The sequence below is a fragment of the Protobothrops mucrosquamatus genome, unplaced genomic scaffold (genome assembly GCF_001527695.2).
Source record: "Protobothrops mucrosquamatus isolate PMUCROS unplaced genomic scaffold, P.Mucros_1.0 scaffold3305, whole genome shotgun sequence".
Lineage (NCBI taxonomy): Eukaryota > Metazoa > Chordata > Lepidosauria > Squamata > Viperidae > Protobothrops > Protobothrops mucrosquamatus.
Window position 1 is genome coordinate 45,658 of NW_015389295.1, and position 24,131 is coordinate 69,788.

General features: G+C 59.4%; 3 protein-coding genes across 3 annotated transcripts; 2 read left to right on the forward strand and 1 right to left on the reverse strand.

Annotated features, from left to right (window-relative positions):
* The first annotated feature begins 221 nt into the window (after positions 1 to 221).
* Positions 222 to 5,890, forward strand: FOXJ2 (forkhead box J2). Its single transcript, XM_015826799.1, has 10 exons — positions 222 to 554; positions 2,125 to 2,199; positions 2,594 to 2,662; positions 3,154 to 3,294; positions 3,438 to 3,633; positions 3,906 to 4,187; positions 4,454 to 4,555; positions 4,702 to 4,905; positions 5,448 to 5,549; positions 5,811 to 5,890. The coding sequence occupies exons 1-10, from the start codon at positions 222 to 224 to the stop codon at positions 5,888 to 5,890; spliced, it is 1,584 nt and encodes a 527-aa protein (XP_015682285.1).
* Positions 5,891 to 9,452: 3,562 nt separating this feature from the next.
* On the reverse strand, positions 9,453 to 10,811 carry C3AR1 (complement C3a receptor 1). Its single transcript, XM_015826794.1, has one exon. It carries the CDS (start codon positions 10,809 to 10,811, stop codon positions 9,453 to 9,455), a length of 1,359 nt encoding a protein of 452 aa, XP_015682280.1.
* Positions 10,812 to 12,882: 2,071 nt separating this feature from the next.
* NECAP1 (NECAP endocytosis associated 1) lies at positions 12,883 to 18,279 on the forward strand. The gene is made up of 8 exons (XM_015826795.1): positions 12,883 to 12,995; positions 13,495 to 13,514; positions 14,348 to 14,452; positions 15,388 to 15,469; positions 16,461 to 16,569; positions 16,657 to 16,846; positions 17,753 to 17,867; positions 18,231 to 18,279. Exons 1-8 carry the CDS (start codon positions 12,883 to 12,885, stop codon positions 18,277 to 18,279), a joined length of 783 nt encoding a protein of 260 aa, XP_015682281.1.
* Positions 18,280 to 24,131: the final 5,852 nt, after the last annotated feature.

A 24,131-nucleotide genomic window follows, 5' to 3' on the forward strand; every position in this document is an offset into this window, starting at 1 on the left:
ATATTGAGGGGTCCTTGGTGCTGTCTGAGCTGGCTTGTTTTCTTGCAGACATTTCATTACCCAAACTAGCTAACAACATCATCCGTGATGATCATCATCATCACCACCACTAGCCCTGATGATGTTACCTAGTTGGGCCTTGGGCCTCTGCGGGAGCCCCGTCCCGCTCACCTCTCCTGTCTGTGCTTCTGCCTCGGCCACAGGTCTCGCCCTCCGGGGTCATGGCTTCCGACCTGGAAAGCAGCCTCACCTCCATCGACTGGCTACCACAGCTCACTCTTCGGGCCACCATTGAGAAATTGGGGGGGGCTTCCCAGTCAGGCGCCCCGGGAGCTGGCCGGAAGTGTCCGCCGGGCTCTCCGACGGACCCCAACGCCACCTTGAGCAAGGATGAGGCCGCCGTCCACCAGGACGGGAAGCCCCGCTACAGCTACGCCACCCTGATCACCTACGCCATCAACTCCTCGCCCGCCAAGAAGATGACCCTCAGCGAAATCTACCGCTGGATCTGCGACAACTTCCCCTACTACAAGAACGCGGGCATCGGCTGGAAGGTGAGCACCCCTGGGCCTGGGGCTCCCTCGTTGCTTTTAAGAAGCTAGTCCCCATTGCTGTGGCCCGCCCCCAGTGCAGGGAGGGCTCGATTGAGCCAAAGGCAGAAGGCTGTGCGCATGAGGCGGATGGGAAGCCCTTTTTTTTATACCCGTAGTTATTGATTTAGAACATTTGTGGGGCTGCAATGTGACGGACTCTGGGTTGCAGGGCAAAAAAAAGATCAAGCAAACTTATAAGAAAAATAGCACACGGTGTTAAAACCAGCTGAAACAACGGAGGGGCGATGGGAGGTACGACGTCCTCTTACCTCTCCCGTTGGGGACCCCGGGGTAAAAGAGGCGGGACGCAGCCGCCCTTCGGAAGCCCCCAGAGGCTCAGGGCTGACTCCGGAGGCTGACGTCTTTGCTCAGAGAGCCGAAGTTTTCTGTCCTGGGGGAGCCCAGGCTTTGGGGTAGGTTTGCCACAGAGGCCGAACCCAAAATATGAAATGGGTCATAGCAGAGGCAGAGTTTCCCCCCACCCCAGAGGCGGGGGGGTACTTGTTTATGTGGGGAAAATGCCACACATGCTGTTTTAGTCCCGCAAAAGGCCAGCAAAGTTTCCTAGCCTGACTTCTAGAGGAAGTTGTGGAATTCCTTTGTCTCTGTGTGTCCTCGTGTTTCTTTATCGTGTTTCTTTGCTGTTGCTCGAGTAAAGCTTTATTCACTGCTGACCTACCTTGTCTGGGCAATAGTACCTACTGGAGCCTGGTTTTCTGGCAGGCAGCAGCCATACGCTGAGGATTAAGCAAGTCTGGATCCGGAAATATTTTCAGAGGACGGGTTGATCGGGGACTGGAGATAGGAGAATCTGAGGGTCAGAGCTGGAACTCCCATTAAAAAAAGGGGTCTGGAACTTGACTGGGCAGGCAGGAGATGGTGGGGAAAGTCCTGCTTCTTCTCAGAGGGGAGCTGCCTGGAGGCCACTGGGGGTCTTCTCGGTCCCTCTTCCTGCACTGCCTGGCCTGGGCTGAAGAAGCCAGCAGGGCGGGAATCTGTCAACAAGCGACATTCGTTCGTGCGTTTCTGTGCTGATTTGAGACGATTACAGTACAGAATAAGACAGATAAATAACACAACTGTACTTCCCTGAGTCCTTTTGGAAACAATGTTTTTATCAGGGTCTCCCATCCAGGTCTCACCCAGGCCAGCCGCTGCTCCCAACAAAATTTGGCCCACAATTTCTCGGCTGCTTGGTGGTGCAGAGAAGGAGGGGACCCCCGGGACCCCCCAAAGGTTTCCAGAGCCTCAGGCTGCACCTGCCTTCCCTGTGCAGGAGCTGGGGAGGGTTGCAGAGTCCTCGGTGGCCAGGAGCCCTCATGGAGAGGCCGAGGGGCTCTCGGGGCTGGGGGGGACTTGGATTGCCGGGGATGTGTGTGTGGTGGGGTGGGCTGAGGCACAGGAGGTGGGGAAGCTGCCGGGCTGACCCCTTTTCCCCCAGCGGTGGCCAAGGCGTGTGGAGGGACGGGTGGGAAGGCGGGGCTGAGCAGCTGCTTGACTGCTGCAGCGGTTCCTCTGGTTCTCCTCCTAGAACTCCATCCGGCACAACCTTTCGCTGAACAAATGCTTCCGGAAAGTGCCTCGGCCCCGGGACGACCCTGGAAAGGTGAGCCGGCTTTCCTCCACGAAGGGGTTCTTCAAGCACTTCACCTTCTTTGGACCCCCGTGAGGCGAAAGGGGGTCGACGGGCAGGAGAAGAGAAGCTCCTCTGTCCCGAAGAGACCGAGCTTTGGGCAGAGGGGGGAGGGGGCGGGGGGGACTTTGGAGGGGGGAGGCAGAGGCAGGAGGACGGTGGACGGGAGCTGCGCCCGGCAGGCCCCCTTACCTTTCCGTGGGGGTCACGCTCTTTCCCCCATGGCAGCGGCCCTCCCAGTCCAGCCTGTTCCTCCCAAGAGGAAGACTGAAACTCGCTGGGAATGATGGGGCTGAAAACGCCGCAGGGGGCCTGGTTGTTGTCGGAGAGGGGAAGGAGGCTTCATCTCCCCCCCCTGTCTTTTCAGGGCTCCTACTGGACGATTGACACCTGCCCCGATATTTCCCGGAAGAGGCGCCATCCGCCGGATGACGATGTGAGCTTGCCTCCCCAGCAGACCACGGAGGGGGGAGGGAGCAGGTCCCTTTTCCCCAGGGGGCACCGAAAAAAGCGCTTTTAAAATAGTCGAGGAGCCCCCCCCCCCCTTCCACGTACATCCACAGCTCAGTGGCGCTTCCCCAAAACCAGCTTCCTGCTGAAAGAAACACAAGAGACTCCTTTGACTGAGCAACTGCTTGGCCGTCCTGTTCAATTGATCCCTTGATGGCGGTTTTCTTAAAATTATTATTATTATTATTAAATGTTGGGCCAGCGGCCTCTGGAGGCTCCCTCAGGGCTGCGGCTGTAAGAGAGCCCCCCCCGGGAGCACAGGGGACCTTGGCCCCCAGGGAAGGAGCAGGGAGGGCTCCTGCCGGAGGCCCCTTCCTCGGGAGACTGTGCCAGTCCTTCCGGCACCCGGCCCTGGCACAGATGGGGCGGCTGCCTCTCCGCCTGCTCAGGGCTGAAGTGCCTGCTTGGGTTTTCCAGCTGTCCCAGGATTCCCCGGATCAGGAGGCCAGCAAGAGCCCCCGGGGGTCCATCTCTCTGGGCCCAGAGGCGTCGCTCTCCCCCGAGTCCAACCAGCAGCTCTCGATGCAAAGCACACCCCCTCTGGGCAATTACGGCCAGGTGCGTGGCGGGGGGGCGCAAAAGACATCTGGCTGGGTGGGGGCGGGGGGGCGGTGAGCCTTGGCCCCATCCAGCGGCCCAGAACAGGTGCCCCCCGGCGCTCTTGTTTCACACACACCCCACCTGCTTGTCCTCTGCAGCAGAGTGCTGGGCCGGTGGAGGTGGCCACCACGGTGGCGGGCGGACAAGGCCGTGACGGGACCGAGGTGCCCCCTCCGCACTACAGCACCAGCAGCGACTTGAAGTTCTCCTACTCCGAAATCAACTTCCAGGACCTGAGCTGGTCCTTCCGGAATCTCTACAAATCCATGCTCGAGAAGTCCTCCTCCTCCCAGCACGGTGAGCGGCGGTGGCAGGGCCGGGGTGTGTGTGTGTGTGTGTCTGGGAAGGGGGCAGAAGAGGCGGGCCAGCGGCACCCGGCATCGGCTCCTCGGAGCCACCTGGGGGCCGCTGGATGCCTGGGGACCCTCTCGTGGGGATGGGCGGCTGGCGTGAAGCGGCCCTGGGACTCTGCGGGGAAAGACCAGCGAGGGAGAGCAGGAAGGCCATTTGCCCCCCCCCGGGCCCCCCCGTGTGCCCCCTGAAAGTTTCCCTCCTGATCTTCCCTTCAGATTTCTCCTCCCTCCTGGGGGAGATGCAGCCCTCCAACCACAGCTACTACATGTACCAGCAGCCACAGGGGCCCCCCTCCATCGGAGCCGTGCCCCCCCTCCACACTCCGACCTCGGAGAGCTGCCAGTCCCAGGGCAAGCAGCAGGCGGGGGACGGCTACGGCCCCCCTCCCGTGATGTCTCTGCACCCCTCCGCCATGCAGCACGGAGGGTACCACCAGCACCATCATCCCCACGCCCACCCACCGCAGTCACAGGCCTCCCTCAACAACGCCGGCTTCGGTGAGTTCCCGCCCGGGGAGACGTTTAGCCCGATGGTGGATTTTAACGGGACAGAGAGCGAAATTTCTCCCTGAGGGGGGAGGGGCCACGCCAGGCTCCCTCCGGTGCCCGTGGACGGAGCGGCTGCCCTGGGTGAGGCTGCGATCCGCCCCGGGGTGCCTTGGGGCGCATCCCATGAGCCTGGGGCACGAGAGGGGAGGCCTCGGGGGAGGGGGCGAAGGGGCAGCTCACTTCTCTGCCGGCCTTGTCTCTCCCCCCCCCACCAGCTTTTCCCTCCGACTGGTGCTCCAACATGGACTCTCTGAAGGAAAGCTTCAAGGCAGTCAACCGACTCAACTGGTCCAGCATCGAACACTCCCAGTTCTCCGGTGAGTGCATCTCCCTCCCCCCGGGGGGGTGGGGGAGGGAGGGAGGGAGGGAGGAGGAGAAGGGGTCCCGTCCTCCTCCGCAAGGGGGTGGGGGCCCTTGGTGTGGGCGGAGCAGTGATGGCCGGATCCCCCCCCTCCCCTTGCAGAGTTAATGGAGAGCCTCCGCCAGGCCGAGCGGAAGAACTGGTCCTTAGACCAGCACCACATTGCCAACCTCTGTGACTCCCTGAATCACTTCCTCACCCAGACCGGGCAGCTCCCTCACCTGGGGGGGCCCCCTCCGCAGCCCCCCCGCATCTCCGAGTCCTGTGCCATGAACAGCAACAAGCAGGAGCAGCCCATGAGCCAAGGTACCGGGCAGGGCGCTGAGGGGGAGGGAGGGGCGAGAGCAGCAAGCAGGGCCGTGTCCTGGGGGGGGGAAGAAGCGGGAAGAACCTTTCCTTGACCTCTCAGCCACCCTCCATCCATCGTGTCCGTCTGGGGAGCAGGGCCGCCCTTCTGCAGCAGCCACAAGCCCCCTCTTTGCCTCGTGGCTCTCCCCTCTCCCCCTCCCTCTCTTAAAAGTGACCCCTGTCTCTGAGGTTGGGGCCAGCCCCGTGGATGGTGGGGAGGCCCCATTAGACATCTCTGCCCCCAGCTGCCCAAATGAGGCCCCCAACTTCTGTCCCAGTCCTGGAGGGTGGGAGGGGGCAGAGGGGGAAGAGCTCCGAGCGACTGGGGGACCCTAACCCTTTCCAGTTAGAAACCGGATATTCATCATGGGGGGGGGGGAAGCAAGCAGACACCATAAAACACCGCACACACACACCCCGCTGCGAAGCCCAGGGGGGTCTCGGAGAGACGGTACGGATTTTCAGAGCTGACCCTCCCTGTCTGCCTCTCTTCTCCCCAGTGAACTCGTATGGCCAGCCAGCGCCTCCCCACCTGTACTCGGGGGGCCCCTCTCCGATGTACCCTATTCCCACCCAGGATTCGCCAGGGTACAATCGTCCAGGTAAGGAGATGCCCGGGAGGCAGCCGGCTTCGGCTTGAGCTGCTTGGCAGACGCTCCTCACCGTTTCCCTGGCAGGCCCTCTGGACATCGGCCTGCCTCACGAACGTTTTCGGCCTTTTTAATCCTTTAGATTGAATGGGTTGCTTCAATTAGGGCTCCATCCAATGCCATATCGAAAGGGGAGGGGGAATTCAGAAGAATTCAACTGACTAAACCACTTCGTCCTGCTTTTCTGTCTTTCCCGTTGTGCAATTGACTCAGGTCATCATTTGGTTTCGCGGCCCCCTCCCGGCGCCCCCGAGGAGATCCCCGACGATTTCAACTGGGATTTGATCACCTAGCAAGCGAGAGACTCGGCAGCCCGTCCCTCCCGGAGGGCTCCCTGCGGGAGAAGGAAGCCGCGCACGCCGGCCGTCCCGGGCCAGCGCTGGGCCTCCTTCCTTGCCTGTATATAGATATATATTCTCTACTTCAGCCGGAGAAGCTGCCACAAGATGCTGCCGAAGATAATCTTCCTTGCGCTCCTTGTTTTTACCTTCTTTTCTTCTTCTTCCTTATTATTATTATATTATTATTATTATTATTACCATCATCATCATCATCGCTGTACCCAGCTACCCTTTTTGCTCTATCTGCCAGCTTCGGATTTTACACGTTTATTGAGCACCTTGTCTGGATGCAAGTCAGAAGACGGCCCTGGTGCCGGAAGAGACTTCCAAAGAACGGAGGGCGTCATCATCATCATCACCGCCATCATCATCATCATCATCTTCATCTTTGTCACCCTTGCATTGAACAATCCCCCTTTCCCCTCGAGGTGGCCAGGGACTCTCTTGATGGCTGCTGAAGTGAGCGCGCCCGTGGGTCTTGAGAGTCTGTAAGAAAATTATGTTCTTCCTAAATGTTGTAACGTATGTGTGTGTGTGTGTGTTGGGGGGGGGAGTCGGACTGGTCTGAAGGAGAAAGCTGCCCGCTTTCTGGCACCCGCGAGCGAAGGGAGGCCAGGGCCAGTGGCGAGATGGGAGGACGGGGCTTGGAGAGACCGAGAGAGGCTGGAACAGGAAGCAAGGACGACGCCGGTTCCACTCGCAGGCGAAGGCGGCAGGGGGTGTTGCGGCTGCTGCTGAGAGAGAAGGGTGGGGGTGGCCGTCCCTTTTGGCAGATCAGAGGCGCCGGAGGGGTCTGCTCTGCATCAGGTGGACTGGACAGCAAGGACCACTGGACCAGACCCCTCAGAGCTCGCACCCCCACCCCCCTTCTCTCCTCCGTCCCTCCTCGAAGGCGACAGGGCTCCCGTTTTGGATACGCAGATGAGACAGACAAATCAAGAAGAATTGTACTCTTCTCCCCTTCAAGGGTTTTTTTTTCCCTTTTTTTAACTTCTGGATTTTACTTCCCCCCCCCTCCCCTCATTTTGCTGGAATGTGTTGTGACTTGTGATGCAAAAATGGAAGAGGGTTTTTTTTTTTAACCCCTCCGCCTTGTATAGCTAAGCAAGTGATGCTTCCTGTGTGGTGGACAGAGGGAGGCAAAAAGAGGAAGGCCGTGCCGGGCAGAACTTGGAGGGTGCAGACTTGAACCTCTCTCTCCTGCTGCAGCGAAGTGCCCGTCTCTGAAGGAGACGCGAAAGTGCACGATTGGGAAAGGGAAGCTGGACGCCCCCTTCCGCTCCAGGGAGAACCGGGAATGGCAGAGGGTTGGTGGATTGCCTAGGCGGGCCCTTCCGAGCACGGGCGCCACAAAAGGTGCCCGCCTGGGGTTCCGTTTTGGACTGGCCCTGGCACCCCAATGCATTGCTTGGTCTCCCCTCCTCCCCCCCCCCCCAGTGTGTCTCTCTTGGCTGGACCTCTCCTTCCCCTGCATGCCCTTCCAGCTGCAAGCCTGCTTCGTAGGGGTGGGGTGGGGGGAGAGCCGACTTGGAAGCGGAACCATCTCGTGGGGGGAGGGGCCGGTTCCTGCAGCATCCTGCTCGTTGCTGCGAGGGAGGGTGGGAGGGCGGGGAGTTTGGACAGGGGGCGCATCATCCGGTGGTCTCGGGAGACCCTGAGCCGGAGGTGCAGGAAGCCTCTCCTCATGAGAATGCTGCCCAGGGCAGGATGCAGGGATGACTTCTCCTCCAGGTTTCGGGCAGGGCGGCTTCTGAGGAGCCCCCCCCCCAAAAGGGTCACTGGGGAGGCAAGAGATCATCCATCAGGCTCTTCGTCCACACAGCTGCTCCTTTTTGCATATGTAAATATATGCCAGTCAGTGTCCAAATCTGTCTTGTTCTCCCTTTCCTTCTGAGTAAAGAAACGGGGTCATCCTGGGGGGAGGATTGGATCCAAGGCAGTGCCCCGCCACGGAGGGGGACCCCCCCCCGCTTGCCCATTGCTCTGTGGGGTCCACATTGCTTGATGCCAAGGAGAGGGGAGGGGGTGGCCTCACAAAAATTATTTTTGTGCATGCTTTCTTAATTAAAAAAGTGAATGTTTATGGTTTAACCGTTTTGGTGCCCCTGTTTTAATTTGTGGCAGCCTGCAGGACTGACGTCTTTAAGGCCCTCTTAGTCCTTGTTGAACACAAAAGCCTTCCCCTTGAACCCGGGGCCCGCTCTGGGCCAGCCTCTCTGCTCAAAGGGAGGCTTTCGGCCTGGCTGGCTGGTGGGGGGGGGCTGCGAAGGGCCGAGCTGCCTTTGGCGGGCTTCTTTTCTGACAAAGCCTCCACCTCACTTCCCCCCCCCCACCCCCCCCCTGGATAGTCGGAGGCACTTCCTGCTTTTCCCTGTGGCTTCCCTGGCTCCGTCCCTGCTGCTCTCCCAGGCAGCTGCACCTGCACAGGGGGGCTCCTCGGATCACGGCCGTTCATTCAGTGACCTTTTGAAATTAGAGGAGGGCTGACCGAAGGGGCACAGACGATGCCTGCCCAAAGTTCCAACCACTGCAGCCCCCAACCCTCCACGGACATGTGATCAAAAGTTGGGCAATGGGCAAGGGCCTGCCCTTATGACAGGGAGTGCTGCAACTCACAAACACACACACACACACTGGGCCAGAAGGTCTCCATCGCTAGCCCCCACCCGTTGGCCAGTAGCCTCCCCCCACACTCCGAGTGGCCTGGGCCTTCCCCCCGCTCCTCCCCCCCCCGGCCCACTCCCCTTTTCCTTGCTGTGCTGACAGGCTCACCCGGCCCATGGATGCCAGCTCAGAAAGCTCTGGGGGGCAGGGGGGGCCTCCAGGAAGGAAGGCAGGCAGCCTTTGCTAGCTGTCCCGCCCAGAGGATCATTGCGGAAAGTCCTCTCTCTCTCTCTCTCACACACACACACACACAGCCGGAAGAGGAGCTGTGCTTCAGCCCAGATTGAACGTTGCAAGGAAACGGACGGAGGCCGTGGAGAGTTCCAGGTTTATTTTTCATGCAGCCCAATAAGAGAAACCATCCCTAATGAATGTATGAAAAGTATCCCCTCTCCCCTCCCCCCCCAATCCTCATCCTTAATCCTCGGCCTCTGAAGGGGCTCCGCTTGGGAACCAAGCCCTGGGGGGAGGAGGGGGGCATCCCGCAGGAGCCCAGGCTCCAGACCCCTCCCCACCCTGGGTTGCTGACCCAGCTGAACGAAGCACACTGGCGACCGGCTGCCCGTCTTCTTGGCTGAAACATAAGAGCTGGATTCTAAGGCGGCTGGCGGGACTCTTGTCCAAGGAGTGGCAACTGAAGAAACGCATCTTCTTTTTAAACATCTTAAAAAAATATTTGAAAAATACTCATTGCTGACGTGCTACAGATACAAGCCATTCAAAATAGCCCAGATAAAATGAATGCAAAAGGTCGGTAGAAGGAGTGCCGATTATAGCCTAAGCCAGCATCCTCCCCCCCCCCACTTGACTAGAGACTTCCCTGAACCTTTGGCTGCCCGGAAGAGGCGCATTAGAGGACCGAAACATCCACCTCGTTGTCCACTGTGGTTGTCTTGCTTTTCTCCTGGGAAAAGGCTGGCGAGGAGGGCTCCACAAAGGCCCCCTCAAACATCTTCTGCACTGTCTGGCAGACCTTCTTCCTGAAGTTCTGCCCCACGAAGACGTAGAGAAGAGGATTGATGCAGCTGTTGGCGTAAGCGAGTGCGACGGACACACTGTCCCACCACAGCAGGGCCTGGTGAAGTGGCGTTTGGGGGGCAGCCAGGAGGAAGAGCAGCCCGGTGACGTGGTAGGGAGCCCAGCAGAGGAAGAAAGAGGCCACCACGAGCAGGATCACCTGCAGGGCCTTCCTGCGAGGTCCCACGAAGGGCTTCCTGAGCATCTTCCAGGCAATCAGAGCGTAGCAGGTGGCCATGATCGCAAAAGGCAGGAGGAAGCCAAACGTGGCTCTGGTGATGGTGGTGGACACGAAGACGCCAGGCGGTTGGGTTTCAGGGAATGGGGAGATGCTGGCTGTAGCTAAACTCGGATGGACCCTGGGAAACCCCTTTGGCCTGGAAGGAGCAGCAGTAACCTCCCTCATCAATAAATCTGCCTCTGTCTTGACTCTATCACGGTGTGATGCAGACAAGGGCACCGTGGTGTTCACAGTGGGGTAGGAAGGGTGTGGATCCAGATTCCCACCTGGGAAGGCACGGCCGTAGGTGCTCCCGGTGACCAAAAGAGCAGGGTCTTGAATGGGGGTCGTCTCCTCTAGGGCCCCCAGATCATTCAGCCACTCGTAATCGTCATGTCTCCCCATTTTCAGCCACTCGTAATCGTCATGTCTCCCCATTTCCCAGTTGTTGAGGCACTTGATATTGCCAAATTCATCCTCCAGGGCCTCCCGGTAGAAGAAGGAAGGGCAGCACAAAAGGAAGGCGAGGATCCAGATGACACCGCAGACCACGGACGCCAGCCTGACTGTCCGGTGATTCTGACACCAGACGGGTTTCATCACCAGGAGGCACCGGTCAATGCTGATGGCGGTGAGGAGGAAGATGCTGGCAAACATGTTGAAGATGACCGCGGAGGGGAGAACCTTGCAGAGGAGCCAGCCAAAAGGCCAGCGCTCGTGGAGGGCCAGCTGGGCGATGGAGAACGGCAGGGAGAGGCAGCAGACCAGGTCGGCGATCGCCAGGTGGAGGAACCAAACCGTGTTCACCGTTCGCTTCATCTTCAGGACTATGGCCCAGATGACCAGGCCGTTTCCAGGAAAGCCCAAGAGGAAAGTGATGGAGAAAATGGCCAGAGAGGCGACCGAGGTGGAAGGCAACGGGAGAGGCTCGCCGTTTTCGTCCCAGCTGCCGTTCTCTGGCAATGGAGCCATTTTCCTTCACAAAAGGAAGCCTGAAAAAAAGGTTTTGAATCGTTACCTCGGGTGGCAGGCGGATGTGGGGTTTTGCAGACGCCGCCTTCCCCAAAGGGCCCTATATCCAGAGCTACAGCTGATCTCCTCAGCCAACGTTGTGGGGAAGACGGTTGTGGGGCAGGTTCCCACAAGGCTGTCGCTGTTCTTTTATCAGCCGAAAAGTGCTGGCCAGTCAGGGGTTTTTTGCTTTGCTTTCCAACCACAAGATCCATGTCATTAGCTGGGTGGCTCCATTTGTACGTAGCAGAAGTGTTAAGACAGGTTTTATAAACCTGTAAGGGAGATTGTTTTAATTAATCCAGAAAGGATGTGTCAGTCCTGGTTAAAACTAGAAAATTCATTTGCTTTTAACTGTAAAAACCTATGGCTTTGAGAACTATTTCAAGATGGCAGAGGAGAGCCCGTTGGGAGAGTCTGGAACTGCGGAAGATTCCTAATGTTTCCACCTGTAAAAAACGCCCCAGAAATTTGTCCCCCCACCAGGCTCTCGGCTCCCGATGGCTCCTGAACCTTTGCAGCCCAAAGATTAGACCATGGAAAATCTCTGCACACTTTTACAGGATCTGGCCATATGAAAATCCAGGGATCATTTGGTTACACTGCTCTGACAAGCGTGCCTGAAACAGCTACCTGCCCCCTTGAGAAAATGGGAGGGTGGCAGCCGTGGGGGGGGAGAGGAAGCCCACCGTGTCCTGGCTGACCATCTGAAGCAGAACCTGAAGACAAAAGCCTCTCTTGGCCATGCATTAGAGCGGCATCTTAGGGCTGGAAGGGTGACAGTTAAAACCATTTTAAGCAGAGGGCCTGGAAGGATCCATCAGTGGAACGGAAGTTGCCTCCAGAAGTTGTGAAGGCTCCAACACTGGACGTTTTTTTAAGACTGGACAGCCACTTTATCTGGAATGGGTGAGGGCGGAGGTTCCTTCTCAGTCAGTTTCTGAACTTTTCGTTACCAGGCTAGGTAACATCTTCAGCGGAGTTTAGGTATAGGGTCTCCTGCCTGAGCAGGGGGTTGGACTAGAAGACCTCTAAGGTCCCTTCTGCTCTGTTATTTCCGTTAAAGCCGTCTTTCTGCCCAAGCGGCTGCTCCTCCTCCCTCCAAGGCTCCACAGAGCCCTCCTCTGCCGGCCTGCCCGGGATTGAGAGAAGGTGGAAGGCAGCGCCAGGGGGTCGACTGGGGGGGGGGCGGGCAGGGGGCGCTTCATTCTGGCTCTCCTCAGGCTGCAGGACAACGCCCCCCCCCACACACAAAGCGAGTCGCCGCTTGAAAGCCAAGGCAGAGTTGAGCGGGGAGGGAGGGGGGGATGCAGCCGGTCCAGGGAAAGCCCGGGGCTCTGGCCCGCCGCCGGGGGAGGGTCGCGGCCCCCGCCCCCCTCCTGCCCCCCAAGCAGCCCCTCGCTCCCCCCCCCGCCCCTACCTGGACGAGGCTCCCGCCGGGCTCCCTCGCTGCTGCTCCTCCTCCTCCTCCGCGCAGGCCAGACGGAGGAGAGCGAGGAAAAGCGCCCCATCAGCGTTTCGGGGAGGGGGCGGCCGCTCGGCCAGTTCCCCTTTCCCCGGGCGAGGCTGAGCCGGGGCAATTCCCGGCCACTTGCGGGGAGGGGCTGGAGCCCGCCTCGGCCGGGCACAGAGAGCGCCCCGCTGCCCCCGGAGGGGAGGGGGCGCAATCTTGGGCTGCCGTCGGTGGGGAGGAACTGCGGGGACCCCTCCCGCTCCGGTCTCCCCCTCCAGCCCCCCCGGGAGCAGCCCCGCAGCCCCCTCCCTCCCGTCCTGCCCACGCACGTGCGGAGCCCCCGGGAACGCCCCCCCCCGGCGCAGGGGCGTGGCCGACCGCGGGCTCCGCCCTCCCAGCCCGGCCCCTCTGCCCCGCGCGGCTCTACGGCCCGGCGCCGCCCCCGCGGTCAGCCATAGAGGCCGGGAGGCAGGAGCGGAGCGGAGCGGCGCCTGCGCGCTAGGACGCTGGGCGGAAGCGGCGGGCGAACGGCGGCTGCGGGTCGTTTCCCTTCCGGCTCGCGGTCAGCTGGCGGGGGCGATGGCGGCGGCGGCGGCGGCGGCGGCCGAGGCGGAGTACGAGTCGGTGCTCTGCGTGAAGCCCGAGGTCAGCGTCTACCGCATCCCGCCGCGGGCCTCCAACCGCGGCTACCGGTAGGAGGCCGAGCCTTGCGGCGCCGCGTCCCCCGCGGCCTTCCCGCCCCGAGCGAAGGTCGGCCGCGTCCCCGCTGGGCCCCCGGGCGGNGGTAGTTCATTCCAGAGGGTGGGGGCACCCACAGAGTAGGCCCTCCCCCTGGGGGTCGCCAGCCTACATTGCTTGGCCGACGGCACCCTGAGGAGGCCCGCTCTGTGGGAGCGTACCGGTCTATGGGAGGGAATCTGTGGCAGAAGGCGGTCTCGGAGGTAGCCAGGTCCGATGCCATGGAGCGCTTTAAAGGTGGTAAAGCGATTCAAACCGGTCCGTAATCATCTCTGAGGAATGAGGGGTTGGGTGGTGTGGAATAACCGCTAGTTTTATGGTGAGCCTTATCTTCCATGCGTTTTTGGCAATACGGAATGCTTTCTGGCCTGGTTCTTGGATGCCTCCAAATCAGGATTTGTGCAAATTGACTTGGATTCCTAACCTCACTTGTGGCATGGCTGATTTTTGCAGTAGGCCCCAGCTTGAAGAAGGTTTGTTTTGTTTTAGTCTTTTTTAGTTTTTATGCCAGAGTCCAGGCTGATTCTTTCTTTGTGTTCCAAACTGGGCTCTTCCCCCCCCCCCCAACTTCCCATCTCATTCTTACCCATTTACCTGCCCCTCCTCATTCAAAACAGACTGATTGACTTTCAAATCACAGCAGATGCTCAAACATCCTTCCAGGAAACACAAAGGTTCTCTAATTGCAGCTTTGAAAAAAGGCATCTTATTTATCAATTTTTTATTTGGTTAATTTGATTTTTTTTATTTGATTATTTTATAAATTATATAAATTGATTTGATATTTTGCCGCAGTGGTTAGAATGCACTATTGCAGGCAAACTCTGTCCAGTGCCTTTGACTGACTCAAAGGTGACTCAGACTTCCGTCCTTCCGAGGTCGGTCAAATGAGGACCCAGATTGTTGGGGGCAAATAGGCTGGCATTTGTGAACCGCTTAGAGAGGGGCTGTTTTAAAGCACTGTGAAGAGGCATATCAGTCAAAGGGCGGTTGCTGTTTTCCTATTTATCGATCCAGTCCTGTTGCAAAGCGTTGCCCTGGTGAGGGGCCTGGTTCCAGGGGTCAACCAGGGTTGCAGCAGGATGGCCTCTTGAGAGGGCAGGATGGCTTGGACCCACCCATCTCTTGGCCAGCTGGACGGAGGCTAGTCGGCTGCCTTCCCTCCAGTGGCCATTTTCTGAGCGGGCAGCTCTCTGTGCCAGCCGTTTGGCCAGAGCCCCCCAAAGGCGTTCTGAAAAGAGTCCGGTTTCCATTTTCCTTGCTGGGCCTCGAACGTGGCTCTCTTCTCCTTCTTGTTTCCGCCTAGGGGAGCTTTTCGCCCAGGCCCCGATTGACCTGTACCCTGGCATCGCAGTGGAGACGGTAAATGATTCGAGCCGGTATTTTGTCATCCGGATTCAGGACGGAAACGGTAAGAAAAAGGGGGCGGCTTCCTCTTGGCTGACGTGCGTGATGGGGGGTCCCACAGAGCCCACCTGCAGCTGCCCTCACAGGAAACTCGCCACTGCCCACTCGCCACGGTCCACTCTAACTCTCTGCGGAACAATTTAACCATTCTGTGTAATTATTTAAAATAAATAAAAAAAAATACTTTAATTTTTGTCAGTCACATTTCATTCTTTTGCATCCTTTCTTTCATGATTCTGTTCCACCATTTCTTTGGTATTAATGTAACTTTTGTCCAGCAACGAGTTGTCCCGTGGCAAGTTGGCCGTGGCAAATTGTCAGAGACAGCACCCCTCTCCCTTGGGTCTGGCCCCAGGAGACTGTCTTCAGCCATCCTCAGAGAGCCAATAAACGCCCCTCGGGGGCAGGTTAAGCGGAGTGTTTCGGAGCGCGCCTGGCCCTGAGCAAGAGCCCAAATGCCTGGCGAGGAGAATTCGGGGCCAAACGTGAGAGAGAGAGAGACACGCTGAGTTTGGGGAGCGAGAGGAGATCCCCAGTTGGGTCTCCTGCTGGGCCGGGCGCCAGACGGGCTGGAGGCAATGAAAAGGAGCAGGAGTGGCGCGAAGGACGTGCTTGGGGCTGTCGCACAGGTGTGGCGCGACTCCTGGGTTGCCAGCTGGGCTGTGACCGCCAGGCCTCCGGGGCCTAAGGGAGGGGCTTTCCTTCGGGGCAGCGGCTGAGGCAGAGGCTGGCCTTCCTTTGGGAGGATCAGGAGGCCGAAGGCAGCGGAGTCGGCCCCTCCGCCAGATGGGGAGCCAGAGACTCTTCCCTGAAGGCCCCACACCCCACCAGGCACTGCCCTGCGTTGGCGAAAAGCCGCAGAGCGTTTCCAGGAGCTCTCAAGGGGGGGTCTCCACCGGCCGGCGGCTGCTCTAACCACTGCTGGCTTTTCTTGGTCAGGACGCAGCGCCTTCATCGGCATCGGCTTTGGCGACCGAGGCGACGCCTTTGACTTCAACGTGGCCCTGCAGGACCATTTCAAGTGAGTCTGCCTTGCTGCTCTGGCTCTTGATGGGTGGGGAGGGGGTTGGGCGAAAGGAGTCTGCTGGGGGGAGGGGCTGCACCCAGGGCCGGCCTGAGGGGGTGGTGGGGGGGGAGGAACCTTCCTTCCCAGCTCTGCAGAAATGGAGCTGCCTTTGTCTGAAATGGGTGTTCGGTTCAGCTCAGTTCAGACTGTGTGCATGTGTGTGTGTGTGTGTCATTGTTCCAGTCTCAAGGCATCAGGCCTTCTTAAAGGCCAAGGCCAAAGGGTGGGCCTGGTTGCATTGAAAGGTGTTCCAGCGTCTCCTGGTGAGTCTCCCCTCCAGAGCCCAGGGAGGGAGGGAGGAGGCTTTTGAGCCGTTCCCTTGGGCAAGCTCACCGGCCAGAGAATAGGCGGCACAGGCAGACCTTGACCTTCAACCATTCAGACTTAACGGCAGTGCTGAACTGATGGTGGCTAGGACAGATCCTCAGAGTTGCAGCATCCTCACGGTCACCCGATCACGATCTGGGTGCTTAGCAACCAGCTTGGACTTATGACCAGCTTCAGGGCCCCAGGATCGCATGATTGCCATTGGCAACATTTCCTGCAGGCTTCCCCAGAAAGTCAGTGGGGAAGCTGACAGGAAAACCCGCAATTCACTCAGGTAAGCTTACTCCCCCCCCCAGCACCCTTGCACTTGCTCAGCGCCAACCGCTTGCGCACTCTCACTCCCCCTCCCCCTCCGGGCCTGGGACTTGCAACTTCCTGCCGGCTTTCCTTCCGACTTCAGTTGTGGGAAGCCGCAGGCAGTTGCCTCCCCAACAACAAATCCGGGGTTCAGTGAACAGCAGCAGCCGGGATTGCCGCCACTAAGCGGCGCCCTCACGCTTTATGACCGTGTTGCTTAGTGACAGGCATTCCGGTCCCAGTTCTTGCCTCTCTCCTGCCTGGTTGCCGCCCTTCCCTGTCGCCACCTCCCACCGCCTTCTCCGCTGCCTCTCGCCCGCAGGTGGGTGAAACAGGAGACGGACATCTCCAGGGAGTCCCAGGAGCTGGACAGCCGGCCCAAGCTCGACCTGGGCTTCAAGGAAGGCCAGACCATCAAACTGAACATCGGGGTGAGGCTCCCCTGCACATCTTTCAGGGGGGGAAGGGGGGGTGATTCTGAGAGACCCCCTCTTAATGCCGTCCTTCTCTCTTTGCAGAACATGCCCACCAAGAAAAGTGGGTCAGCGAAGCCCCGGCCGGCTGGCTCAGCGGGACTCAGCCTCCTCCCCCCACCCCCGGGGGGCAAAGTGGCCCCTCCTCCCCCCGTCCCCCCTCTTTCTTCAACGGCCATTTCCAACCACGTAACTCCGCCCCCCGTGCTGAAGTCCAGCGGTGCTGGCCACGCAGGTAACGGTCGTTCTGGGGTGTCCGTGGGGTGACCCAGCTTGCCAGGGGCTGAGAAGGGGGGGCAGCAGGGACCCTGACGGTCGCTGGGCAGGAATCCCAGGCCGGCCAGAGGAGAGGGAGGGAGGCAGCCCCCGTCCTCCTCCCGTCTTGCCGGGCAGCAGGACCGAGGAAAGGCTGGGGCTTCAGGTGGGCCAGGGAGGGGGGCAGTTCCCCCTGCCCCCCCCCGTGACTTCCCTTTCGTGCTGGAGGCAACAACCCAAGCAAAGTACAGATAGTCCTCAACTTACGACAGTTCACTTAGTAACCGTTCAAAGTTACAACGGCGCAGAAAAGAATGGCTTGCGGCCTTCCCCCGTGGTCACGTGATCAAAATCCAAAGGCTTGGCAACTGGGTCAGTTTTATGACAATCGCCGTGTCCTGGGGTCACATGATCCAGTTTTGCGACCTCCTGGCAAGCAAAGCCAGTGGGGGAAGCCCCACTCGCTTTATGACCGTGTTACTAACTTCACTGCAGGGATTCACTTAACAACTGTGGCAGGAAAGGTCATAAAGTGGGGCAAAACTCACTGAACGAATGTCTCACTTTGGGCTCAGTTGTGGTCGTAAGCTGAGGACTGCCTGTCTGCACTGTGCTGGCACATTTGGGAGGTTCTCGGGCTCCCGGCAAGGTTTGGTGGGGCCGGGCAGCCCAGAGGGCCCATCCCTGCCTCTCCTGGCGAGAAGGAAAGGGGGGCCGGGAGCAGAGCCTCCGCCAGGCGCAGTCGACCCGCTCCTGGCACTCCGGGTGCCGAGAAAGCCAAGCCGGGCGCAGCTCCCGCCTGGTGTCCTGAGCGAGCGCCGGAGGAGAACCGCCCTCGGTCCTCCTAACCCAAAACCGCCTCCTTTGACCCCTCCCCCCCTCACAGATGTCCTCCTAGACCTGGATGATTTGGCACCCCCCACCTCCAAGGCTCCCGCAGTGGCGCCTGCTGCCGTCCCACCTGCTGCAGACCTGTGGGGAGACTTCAACACTGCGCCCAGGTAAAGCGCCGGTTCTTAGACCTCAGAGATTCTACTAGGGCAACATACGGACAGGTAATGTGTGAATAGGTCAAAAGGGGGGGGGTGACCAGAGTCCTGGCTCTTCCATCTCGGTCTGCCTGCCTCTTGAGTTACCTCTCTCCTGTGTCCAGGCAGAGGGGCTGTCCTTCCGTTCTCTGTCTGTCCGGCCTCTGCTCAGCCCTCCCCACAGCCCCGGAACGGCCGGTTTCACCCCTGGGACCTCTGCCTGAAGATCTTGCTGGAAAGATGGGAAGGGCTCCTCTGGGGTGGGCCAGTCCTTGGGGGGCCCCGGCCACTTCCCTCTCTCTCCTGATCCTTTTCCTCCCCCATTCCCCCCCCCAGCGCAGTTCCCAGCCAGCCCGCTCAGCCATCCAGCTGGGTTCAGTTCTGAAGCAGCAGCAGCAGCAGCAGAACGGAGGAAACGGAGACGGACCAACGGCCGACCGAGGCAGACGGACCCACCTGGGACGGGAGTTTCCTGACCTCTTTGGCTCTTCAGTCGAATCCTAATTTCCAGACAATCCTCCCCTGTTTTTCTCGATGTCCCCGTTCCATTGACGCCCTTTGCATTTGCCCTCCTCCAGCAGAATCGCAAAAGCCTCCCGGGGGCTGCTTCAGAATTTGCCCCACCCGGAGCTCGGGGAGAGCGAGGAAGGATGGCTGAAACCCCGGTTCCTGCTTCTGGTCAGTCCCCTGAGGCCCCGGAGGCTGACCAGACGCGGCTCTTTGTTTGGGATCTCCACCCAGGCTTTGTCTCCTTTCTCCCTGTGGGCCTCAGCGAGCAGCCACGGCCGGCCTCCATGCCAGCGCTGTGCCTGAGGCTCACCTGCGGGCGGAAGGCCAGAGCTGCTGCTGTAGATCTCTGCTGGGGGGGGGAGGGGGAGGAACCGGTTGGATACCTCTGTGGCAGTCCCCCCACTCCTCCTCCTCACATCGTAGTCGGGGCCCACTGGATCCTTTTTCTGCTTTGTATTTGGGGGGGGGGGGGCTGCAATTTCCCCGGCTCCCTTCTCCCCGCTCAGTTCTGGTAAGGAGATCCCTTCCAAAGCTGGGTGCAGTGGTAACACCCAAGAGACCCTCCTGCTCCCACCAGAGGGCTCCCTTCTGAGCCCAGTTTGTTGTGCCCTTGAGACGGGCTGCCTGGCATGCACGTGGCAGGGGGCTTGTCCCCGCCTGACGGAGCGCGGCCCTCTCCTTAATCCGAGGAGGAGCAGGGTGGCGTGTGAGTCTGCCCCTGCCAGGGAGGGTTGGGCTTCCTGGAGGCAGCTTTCTGGCCAGTGTGCTTTGTAGTTGGATAGCCTTTGCTGGCAAAAAAAATTACCTAATCATGAAGGAGTTTCTGGCAGCGTCTCTTCCCTCCGCCTGCCCGCCCCGCGTCTTTTCGGGATCTGCGCAGGCCTCCCCTTCCCTCCTCTTGCCGTTGGCGACCTAGAATGGCTCTGGAACGCCTGCTTCGCTTGGCCCTCGCGTCCGGAGGCCGTTTTCTTGTTGCGCTCTAGATAGCCGTTTTTCCCGGCAGGCTCGTGACCCCCCTGGGCGATGACAATTACGCTGCTGTAACCTTGGCTCTCGCCTGTGCATGTCCTGGGTGACCCCCGTGGTTTGGTGCTTCTCCTGTGGGTAGTTTTAAGTGAGCAAGGCACCTCCAGGTAGCCTCTCCCTGTTCTGTCTCCTCTCCACTCCCGGCCACCTCTGGATCTCCTTCGCAGGGGACCTGCTCCGCTAGTATCACGACAAAGACCGCAAGGAATGAAATGCACTTTCTGAAAATAAAAATGGGTGCCTCCTTAGCGAGGCTACCCGTAAAGAGCCCCCTCCCCACTTAACTCCTGAAGTTTTCTCTCTCTTTCTCTCTGCTGGGCTGCAGCTCCCGGAAGGACCCACTTCCTGTGGAAAGTGGGAGCCGTAGCCCAGCACAGCCGGAAGGTGCCCGGTTGGGCTTGGCCGGTCCCACCCCTCCCTCTCGCCCTGCAATGCCCTTCCTGGAGGTTCTGGGTCCAGCTGGCTCCTCTCCTTCCCTGGCAGGGAGAGGCCCCTCGCCATTTCCACAGCCTCACGGCCATACCTCAACACAATTACGTGGCTTCCTAAGTTGACTAATGGGGAGGCTGTCCCTCTGTGTGCGTGTTTTCTTACGGCTAGTATTACCTAAATAATATATTATGTATTGTCACAAACAGAAGTAATATTCATCTGTATGTATATAAAGTATAAGATGTACTGCTGGTTCAATAATAGCAAATAAAATGAGAATTAAACCTGGGAGAAGCTGTTCATTAAAGGGCAGCTCAGGTCTTTAAAGGTGCCCCCCCCCGCTGCTCCGGGCTGGCCAGAAACTGGACATGCAGCACGCTGGCCTCTGCAGGGGGACCGTCACGAATGGAGCCTCTGAACCCGGGCAAAATCCACGCGTGTCCGAAGAGGAGGAGCTGCGATTGAAGCGCTCCGGCGGTTGCGTTGCTTGTCTTGGCCGCCCCTGAAGCTCCAGCCTTGGACACTTTTTCAGAGGCGGCGTTCAGGGGCTGCGCGTAAGTCAATCTGGGAGGAGAGAGGCTTCCCTTCGAAGAGAGAAGGCGGGCGGGCTGGAAGAAGAAACGGAACCGAAGCAACTTTCCGAAGAAAGAAAGAGGAAGGAAGGAGCGAGGAGGGGAAGGAGAGCAGAGCCCAGACAGTTCTGCAAAACCCGGCAGTTTTGTGGCCCTTGCAGGTGGGCTGGGGCGGGGCAAGGCAAGGTCCTCTCCGGGGCAGAGGGGGGGGGGCGGCTGTGCTCTATGGAGCCACAAGGAAGAGCGTCATGGGTTTGGTGACTCGCCACCACCCAGGAATTGCAGCAGGGGCTTCCGTCCAGAGTCCGTGGCGCGTGGCCAGGCTCCGGGGCTGGCGGGGGCTCCCAGGGCCCTCCTGGCGGCAGAGAGAGAGAGAGAGAGAGAGGCGGCTTCTTGTCGACCCGTTTCGGCCTGCTTTGGGGCCGGGAAGGCGGCCTTGGCTGCCCTCGGGAAGAGCTGCGCCGGGCGGAGGAGCCGGGGGACGGGGAGCCGGGGGCTGGGCGGGAGAGCGGCGAGCCCCGCTTCTCCTGGCCGGCCAGAAAGCCCAGGAGCCGCGGCCTTGGAGCCGAGGGACGGAGGGCGCGGCTCTTCCGCCCAAAAGCCGTCCTTGCGCGGGGGCCCAACGTCGCCCGGTGCCCGGCTGCGCCCTGACCTTCTCCGGAGCCCCGCTCTGCGCCCGCCCTTCGGCCACCCCAGGACGCGGGGCCGGCAGCCCCTGAGCCCGGGCGGCGGCTGCCCGCTCAAGAGCCCGGAGGAGGGACCGGGCTGGGAAGGAAGCCGGAGGCCCCGCCTGACCCGGGAAGGAGCCCCGCCCTGCCCTGCCAGGACGCCTTCCAAGCGCGGGGCCAGCGGGCGATGCGGCGGCCGGGAAGCAGGGAGCGCCGCCCCAAGGCCGCCCTCTGTCCGGGGCAGAACCTCCGGGGGTCCCCGCGGCGGCTGTTCTGCAATTGCTCGGGGCCGGTTGCACCGACCGCCTCCGACCCCCGTCGGGCAGGGAGGGAGGGGCCGTCCTTCCTTCCTTCCTTCGGGGCCCGCCGGAGCCGGAGACTTCATTCTTCCGCTTCTTCTTCATCCTTCCGCGTCTTGTGATGCGCCCCCTCCTCGTTTGCCCGCGCAGAAGGCGCACCGGGGCTCTGGAGGGGTGAACTGCCCTTGCAACCCCCCCCCCTCTAACCCGGCGCTTTGGGTAGCCGGCCCAGCGGGCCCTGCCGAGACCTGAAAAGGGCCCGGAGCGCGTTGGGCCGCGTGGGGAGTCCCGCGCCTGAAGCTTTCGAGAGCGGGGGGGGGGGGGCGGGAGAGAGAGAGAGAGAGAGAGAAAAAAAGGAAGAAATGGGTCTCAGGGCTCTTTGCCTGGAATCAGGAAAATGAACGGCTGCACTTTGGAAAAGGGCCTCCGGCGCCCCCTGGTGGACGGACAGTTCAGCAGCAGGCCTTAGGAAGCAAGCGCGGGAAAGGTTGGGAGGGGGGGGAAAGGGGGGGGAGACGGACCTGGGTTTTCGGGCGCTTCGGTGCGGCGATCCTCAGGAAACCGAGGAAGGCCCGGTGGGCGCATCTGCTGCAGGGGGAAACGGAGGCTTTGTCCGGGGAAAAAGAGACGCTGTTGCTGGGTGGCGAGAGTTGTTACTCCCCGGCCGAGTCAGCCTACTCCTCAGCCGGGAGGGCGCTTGAAGATCTGCAGAGACCTGGAAGGGGGGCGTCGGGCGAGGCCCATCTTTGCAAGGGCTGCTTCGCACGGAGGCAAAAGGGCCAACGCAATCCTGGGCTGCATAAACGGAGGCGTGAAATAAAAATCACCTGAAGTCTTAGGACTGCTTTATAAAAAGCCTGAGTAAGGCCACACCTGGAATAGGCCGCATCCAGTTTTGGTCACCCCATTACAAAAAAGATGCTGAGACTTTGGAGGAAAGTGCAGAGAAGAGCAACTAAGATGATTAAAGGCCTGGAGACTGAAACGTACAAAGAACGGCTGCAGGAATTGGGAATGGCCAGTCTAGAGAAAAGAAGGACGAGGGAGGACAGGATAGCAGCCTTCCAGTATTTGAGGGGCTGCCATAAAGAAGAGGGGGGGATCAACCTCTTCTCCAAAGCCCCTGAAGGCAGGACAAGAAGCAACGGATGGACACTAATCAAGGAGAGAAGCAACCTGGAATTAAGGGGAAACTTCCTGACAGGGAGAACAATCAACCAGTGGAACAGAAGTTGCCTTCAGAAGTTTTGGATGCTCCATCACTGGAGGTTTTTAAGAAGAGACGGGACGGCCATTTGTCTGGAATGGTGTAAGAACTCCTACTTGAGCAGAGGGCTGGACTAGAAGACCTCCAAGGTCCCTACAAGTTCTATTCTGATTGATGAAATGCTCCTTCCGGAAGGCTCTTGAGGGATGGAATGGGGGGGGTCCTTCATCCCCTTTGGTTCTGTTCTCCAGCCCACCAGGATTTGGAAGGATTTCCGCTCTTCAGATTTTGGCTGGCTTTGAACTCGTTTCTTCAGCGGTCCCACTTTCTTCCCACACTGGCTCAAGTTCCAGTTGTTCCTGCCTCGCCTTCCCTGACGCCTCCTCTCTTTCATTTGAAGTTCTGTTACGAAAGAAAACAGAAAGAGGATGTCTACTTAATTGTGGTACAGTTTCCCATATTACACACCCACAAGGTTCTAGGGCCCAGGCCTCCGTGTGTGCAGTGCTGCTTAGTGATGCCCCTCGGGGGACAGGCGGGTGAGGGGGCGGGAGAGATGGGTAGTTAGCTGCTTCTTAGGGGCAACTGAGGGCAGACCATGCCAGACCATGGCTTGCATTGTCTCCCAGCCGCCCCGGCTTAGAACCGGCTTTAAACAAAACCAGATTGCCTGCTCCCTGCGGTGTCCTGGTCCATCCAGGGCTGCTTTTGGCTTCTTGGAAACAGACCTTTCATTAGCCCTCACAGGTCCTCCTTCTCCTGCTCTAATCTCCTACAGATGCAGCCCCCACCCCAAGGCGGCCCCCTCCCAGGTCTGGGTCACACCTGCACCCGGACTGGAAGCCCACCGTGTCCAGAAGCTGCAGAGGGCTCAGCCAAAGCATTTGGAAAATGCTTGGAGGGTCTCCACGTGCTCTGGGGCCTAAACGGGGGCTCTCACATTCCTACCGGGGTGGGGGGATATCACCCCTCTACCTGTTCTAAGAAGAGCTTTTGAAGCTGCGGAGGGGGCTCTGAAAGGCAAGGAAGCATCAGAGGGCGGAAATGTCTCCATCTATTCTTGCCATCATTATCCAACCCCAGATATTGCAAATAATCATATTTTACCCTCTTCATTCAACCAAGCATGTTTATTTTAAATATTAAAAAGTATCCATTTTAACTTGGTTAAATAAATCAAAATCACTTCCCCTTATTTTATGCATTTATGTTGTTCCCGCTCCCTGTTATCTGGTCTGCAGTGGGTCCCAAGGATTTCTCAGGCTCCCCCCACCATTCTTAAGCCTCCCCCCCCAGGAGAGGGCTTAGCCACCCAGGGAGGGAGGGAGGCCTGCAGGGAGAGCGATGGGTGATGCCGGAACAGAGAGCAGAACGCTCCCACCTGACTTTAAGCTATGAAGAGTCAAACCAGTCTGTAAAAAGACGAACCCCGTGCTTTCTAATTTTTTGCTTTGTTTACTTAATAAAACAGAACACAGAGGAAAAAAATAAAACAAGAGGAAAAGGGAGCAGAAGACTTCTCA